The sequence below is a fragment of the Atta cephalotes genome, assembly GCF_000143395.1.
Source record: "Atta cephalotes unplaced genomic scaffold scaffold00013, whole genome shotgun sequence".
Lineage (NCBI taxonomy): Eukaryota > Metazoa > Arthropoda > Insecta > Hymenoptera > Formicidae > Atta > Atta cephalotes.
In genome coordinates this window covers 5,185,457-5,192,084 of record NW_012130077.1, presented here as the reverse complement: position 1 = coordinate 5,192,084, position 6,628 = coordinate 5,185,457, and the positions used below count along the sequence as shown (strand labels likewise).

General features: G+C 32.3%; 1 protein-coding gene across 1 annotated transcript in view; it reads right to left on the bottom strand.

Moving 5' to 3' along the window:
* The window catches only part of LOC105617581 (poly(ADP-ribose) glycohydrolase ARH3-like), a 3,096-nt gene extending 1,406 nt beyond the window's left edge, over positions 1 to 1,690 (bottom strand). Inside the window, exons 1-2 of the mRNA XM_012199138.1 lie at positions 1,528 to 1,690; positions 1,064 to 1,221 (exon numbers count right to left, since the gene is read on the bottom strand). Coding sequence (XP_012054528.1) covers positions 1,064 to 1,221; positions 1,528 to 1,690 — 321 coding nt within the window. The remainder of the gene's footprint in view (positions 1 to 1,063; positions 1,222 to 1,527) is intronic.
* Between the last annotated feature and the right edge of the window lie 4,938 nt (positions 1,691 to 6,628).

The following is a 6,628-nucleotide window of genomic DNA, read 5'->3' as shown; positions in this document are numbered from 1 at the left end:
TACACAACACACACATATAGCAGATTATTATAAATTAGTATTTATCACAAATTATAATTATAAAGCATTTATAATTATATAAAAAAAGGAAATTGCAAAAGTCTCTTCTAATACATGCAAACTTTATATTACGTTATTTATAAGAAATCAGATGTTTTTTTACATATCGAGAAAAAAGTTGACTTCCGAGATAAATTTATATAGATTTATTTTTAATATTCTTTTAAAATAAATTAAAGTTATATCGAGTAAAATTATTTTAATATTTATTTAATATTAATGATGACCAGCAAAATATAACAAAAGAAAATTGATCAATATGAATATATAACCAAGTAGAAATGTCTAATTGGTTAGAGCTAAAAAGCTGTTTTTTTTTTTTAATATTCTAATGTCATATCCAACATAATAAAAAGATGTCATGCTAATAATGAAAAAGTTGGTAAGTTCTCATTGAAAAATCTTTAATGAAGCTATTAAAGAATCTAAGTAAGGAATCAATGTTCCTTTTCTTAGTTTCTTACTGAATCTAAATATATAAATAAATCATATTAAAGAATTTTATAATAATTGCAAAGTAGTTTTCTCTGTTGAATACAGCCAATGATAACTGAATTATTTCTTCTTGCTAAAATTTAAGAGCCCTTCCCAATGTACGCTCGTACACTGAGTGACAAATGAGAATGCCTGCCTAATTGTAGCTTTATGGCAGTTGTTTTTGCAGTTATTATTGTTATGTCTGAACAAATAATATTGAATATCCTTGTGCATTTATGTCTTCAAAAACATTACTTTTCAGAATTGTACAATTGCAATTTACACAAAATTTCGACAACTTTAATACTTTTGTTTGTAAGATACTTGATCAATGCATGAATTTAAACAACACTTCATATAATATAACTATTTAATAGACATCTTTAGGACATCTTTTAAGATTCTCTTTGAAGAATTATTATGTGAGACATTGTGCAACAGCATTTGATTTTAATTGAACCATCCTCAAATATTAGATAATTATCAATCAATATATTAATACATATTATATCAGTAAAAAACTAACAATTACAGTACCAGCTCCATAACCACGATCAGGTCTTTCATGATAACTTTTTGAGAATTGCTTAGCTACATCAACAATATCCAGCTCTTGTTTCTCAATCAATGATTCAGCTAAGGCGCATGTCATTGCCGAATCATCTGTGTACTCCATAACAGGCTCTACATAATTAAGTTCTCTGTATAAAAAATTGTAGCTTATTTCACATAAAAAATAAAAAATGTAAAACATTTGTAGGACGTTTAAATATTCCTCGATTTTTATATTTAAAAAGAAAAAAACATGAGTTTTAATTAATAAAAAACATATGTATTATAAGTATACTGCTAATATTAACATACTGAATCTTATAGACAAATGCACTATTGAAACCAGAATTCAAATTAGTTAATATCGAATTCAAATTAAAGTTATTCCATCACATGCAAGTTGACTTTGTTACAAATTACAGATTTTTGCGACCTAACCTCTAAACTTCACATCCCACAATTGATTCAACCGTTGTTGCAAATTGCTTTTTTTCTGAGCTGAAATTGTCTTTAAGCCTTCGTATGGACTTCCAAGACAATCGCCGACCAAAACTCCTAGTATCGTACCGCGAAATTTATTTTTCAATAATTCCGGATCCATCCTTAATGTTATGATTATGTGAAAAACGAAAATCTAACCAATTTTGCCAATTCATTGCTACAGTTTCACTCTAGATTGAATTTGAAATTCCCCAGATTCCCCTAAATCTTAATTTTCATAGGAAAAAAAGGTAACATCAATAATTATATTTATTATTATATATATGCATTTTCTATGTATGTTCTTTGTATACTAGAAATTTACTGATTTTATACAATAATATAAAAAATTGTATAAATAATTAATTATATATAATTAAATTGTTAATTAAATATGATTATTTTCATAAATATTATGAGTATATATTTAATAATATATACAATCTGTAAATTTTTATATTAAAGATTATTAAAGCCTACACATATGAAGTTGTAAATGCTTGTCATCTCCGCAAACAAAAATGGATTGAAATGAATTAAAATGGATTCAGATTTTCAGAAATATTGATTCACGAATGTTAAAATGAATACTTTTCAATTCTGAATGCATTTTTATTCATTTATAGAGGAATTACATGGAGCATATCTCTATGCTTTTCAATCTAAAAATAATATTAGCTTTTTCTGTGTACAACACACACATTGTAAATAGTGTTCAATTCAAAATTTTGAATAGGAAATGCAGTTTTTCAATCCAATTGCATCCAATTAAATCTAATTGAATTCAATTGGATCCAATTAAATCCAAAAAAAGTATTCGCTTTTTAAAATACGCATTCGGATAGAAAAAAATTTCAATCCATTTAAATCCATTTTTGTTTGCTGGGATAGCAATGTGAGAATGTATACTGCTTCGATACGCGCATAAATTTTTCAGCAAGAACATAATGAATCATTATATCACCTTGTTTGTCAATATTAAACAAGGATGAAATGTACGATTCACTGTGTTACGTTGTGTCTACTGAAAAACGCTCATTAATGCAATTGTGTATATATGTATGTCAATATAAATTAAATTAAATAAATACAACTTTGTCTCTGTTCTGGAGGAGATCTGAAAAGTTTTTCAATCGACAGTCTTTAACTATGTTCGATACAGAATTATTGTGTAAAACATTTGTACAATCATGATTTTTTTTTGTTAATAAGATGTGCATGTTTACCCGGCCGAAAACAAGCTATTAATCCAACATTAAAGTCACGCTTGAGTTTAATAGAGAAACGGTGATCGATCGAGTCACCGATGCAATCTCCTGTTAATTAATTACGTGAACTAATTCCTAGGATCTATTGCAACGAAGATAAGGCAGGTGGTACTCTTAATTTATTCTTTGTGATTTATGAAATACTTAAAGGTCATCTGTTGCACGGAGCTTTCTTTTAAGTTACGATATTCATGTTGGAAAAAAATGGCTTTTACCTCACGTTCTAGCAAAACACAAGAACGCTTTAAATTGCTGTGAAAAATTATTAAGAACAATTTAATCATTTACGTTAAATTCATACATTTTCATTTGTAATTTCCCTTATGAGATTCTTGATGAGTTTTATAAAGTGTTACATATACGTGTACAGAATTTATTTGGATATTAATAAAAGTGCACAATTTACGTGCAATTATAACGTAATTCCTACATGAAGAGCTATGACACACAGAAAAATTTAAACTGCATTCTAAAATTCCTCTCCAAGTAAAATTTTCCTCGGAGAGAACGTTTTGGAGTTGTTCTAAATAGTAAAACGTAGTAGCAGTAAGGAAATCCAACATGTTGAATTTGCTACTTATTATGGCTTTACTATTCTCTACTGTGATTGGCTTTCTGCTTATCTTTTTTTGCTTAAGTTTTTTGTTAGTCTATTATTGCTCCTATAAAATTTATTTTTATAAATGCAATTATTTAAGGACACTGTTCGTCGTAGTTGCTAACAATGTTAACATAGCGTATAGACTATATTTCTGTTATCATCAAAGTTATCGACGTATATTTACATGTGTACGAATTTCTCAAATCTTGATTTAACAAATCTTTTCGCGCGCTCGCAGTACATACTATTTATCGGAATTAATGCTTTCCGTCACGCTACATTCATGTGATTACGTCATATTTGCGTGACGGAATTAAATCCGCTAATTTCCGCGGAAGGTTTATATCCCACCCAAACAATTCTCGCGTTATCTATTTATCTATTTCCTATATCTTCATCGTTAATACCGAGGATACTCGAGCACACGTTTCGTGCAACACGCGTGAAGAATAGTATCCGATAGTATCCTCATACGCATTGCAACTTGTAACCTTCAGGTGGGTTTAAGGGTGGTTTCGCCGGCGCGGCGGCACGTCAAAGGGATCGGCGGCACTCGGCCGCGGTGATTCGGCGTGCCGCCGCTTTGTGATTGGTCGGAGCAGCTGGCCAATCAGCGGCGGCGTCGTTTACTAGGCGCGCTCTACCCGGGCAGCCAGTGTACCGCCGGTCGCGTACCTGTTCGGATTGTTTCTGTTTCGTTGTTTGCGCTCGTCACTCGTGAAAGCTCCTCAATCTTCCGTGGAGTGGATTAGTGACAGTGCCTCGCGAGAGATATATTGAGATATTCGTTCTTTTTCATTCACTCTTTCTTCATCCTTTTCTTTCAATTTTTTTTTTTTCATATCGAATAATGATTGATCCATGTCGATGTTGAGGACCGGCGCGGGCGCGACGATACGAAGCGCGACGAGATCATGTTATGGAGATCGGCAAGTTGACATCCTCGTGTTTCGTCGCCGCGCTACCTCCCCGCTGGACGGTGGGAGGGTCGTCAACCGCTTCGCCGAGTGATCCACCTGCTCGAGTCGACAGCCGCCACCACCACCGTCGTCGCCGCCGCCGCCGCCGCCGCTGATGCAGCCGCGTGCGAGCCGCTGCCTCTCGCTCCCGGGACCGCCACCGCCCGCGCCACCACCGCCTCCGCCGCCACTGTCGCCGTCGACCGTCGACGCCGAACGTGATCTTCTCGCGCGAATCAAGCGGGAGATCCATGATAGAATAGGCACGCGTGTATCTCCACTTTTTTTTTCCCTCTCTTCCTATTGCGCCCTGTGCCCCGTAATAAGTCGCAATAAAAAGTCGATCGCGAATCTCACCGCACAGTTCATTATCGCCGCTCTGATCGCAGTTCTCTATCGCTACCTCCTTCGTTAACAGGTGACAATTCTCAAATACGTAATCTCTATTTTTTTATTTAATGTATGCGACGCGAGGGATGTTTAATACTTTTGGATTGCATTTAGTTCGGAAACAATGTAATGGATGCAATGTAATAATGTTCTTAAGAAATTAATCAATCATAATTGAATGTGAGAAGTACAATCGGCTATTGGTCAGTTTCTTAGGACTTGCTACGCCTATTGTCTTTTGGGACTGTAAAAACTGTTGGTTCAGATTGTTTTAAATTTGATTTAATTTAATTGTGCGATGAGATATAGTATAATTCGGTAATAAATTTTAAACCGTGTCTTATGTGTTCATTCGATATAAAATGAAAAATTTCTCGGTTAATGTGTCCCTCACATGTTTCATAGGTGAACGCCTACAAAAGTTTCACGTTCATTAGTACGGTACCTAAATTGCAATGTTTGGTTCTGAGCGTGACAAAGAATACGTCGGGTCGACAGATTTTCTAAAGCAAATTTCTTTTGTCTGCGCGCAACTGTTACATTATGATAATTAGGAGCTCTTAATGTCGAAATAAAAATTGGAAAAAATCTTGGAAACCTCGGAAATTCTTTACGTAATTGAAAAGCTTATGATTTACAGTTAATTAATGAATTATAAGAAATAACAGTTTGAAAACTGATCTCAACAGACATAATAAAAAAATTAATAAATGGAAGAGATTTATCAAAATTTCACAAGATTGAAATTTTTATATATAGATGAAGTAGTCTATATACAAGAAAATTTCATACAAGACAATTTCTAAAGTTCTATAATCAAATTATGAATCTGTTATTGGCTGGCGAATTGTCAGTTTCAATTATTTGCATTTCTCTCGTATGTTTTAATCTTTTACTAAAAGATACTAAAAGATTTATCGTCTTTTTAATCGAGACATCAATTTGCATAATTTCTTATTAAGCAATTGTTTAAACACATATATGAAAATATGGAATTATCGACGTGTCTTCATTGATATAAATTTGAATAATAATATAATTAATAATGAAATATAAATCTGCGAGAATTGTTTAAGTATTTAGAAAATAAAAATAAAATAATAAATACAATGCGTGCATCGAAATAGTTGAGACTATATTGCGATGCAAGGAACAAAAGATATAATTGTAACGCTCTACTGGTTGCCAGTTACGGTCACCGATTGACAGTTCTATTTTAGCCAATTACATTGCAGCTAGTTCGTACTCGCTGCATCTGATTGACTAAAATAGAACTTACAATCGTAATCGGCAATCTGTAGTGTAATGTGATTAGGATTTAAGTGCTTAAATATATTACTTGAGATGCAACGTGTATGCTTTGATTTTATTTCTTTGAAATAAATAATTTACATAATTGACCATTGTAATATTTCCTGCATCAATAAGTATGAATCGACAGAGAGCTTATTTATACACTTTACGACATGCCTGATGACCTCATATCGCATCATTATATATGTATATATAATGATATAAATATTTTGACATTAATCTTTAACATTTTCCGTAAATCCTGGCGTCAATGCTGGTAAAGGCGGTATGTTGCAGAAAAATTGTTCCTCTTAAACTTCACAGCGCTTTTGCCGTGAAATTACACGAAATCCACTTTACCGTTAGTTTTTTTTTTAATATCGTCGACTGCATTATTCACAATTACACAGTCGTATTACTTTGTATATTTTAGATAATATCAAAAAATATAAAATTAAGATAAAATAATGATATAAAATTGAATAAAAGTAAGCCAAAAAATAACTATTTTCTATAATAATCTAATGATTTATAATTGAAAATATAAT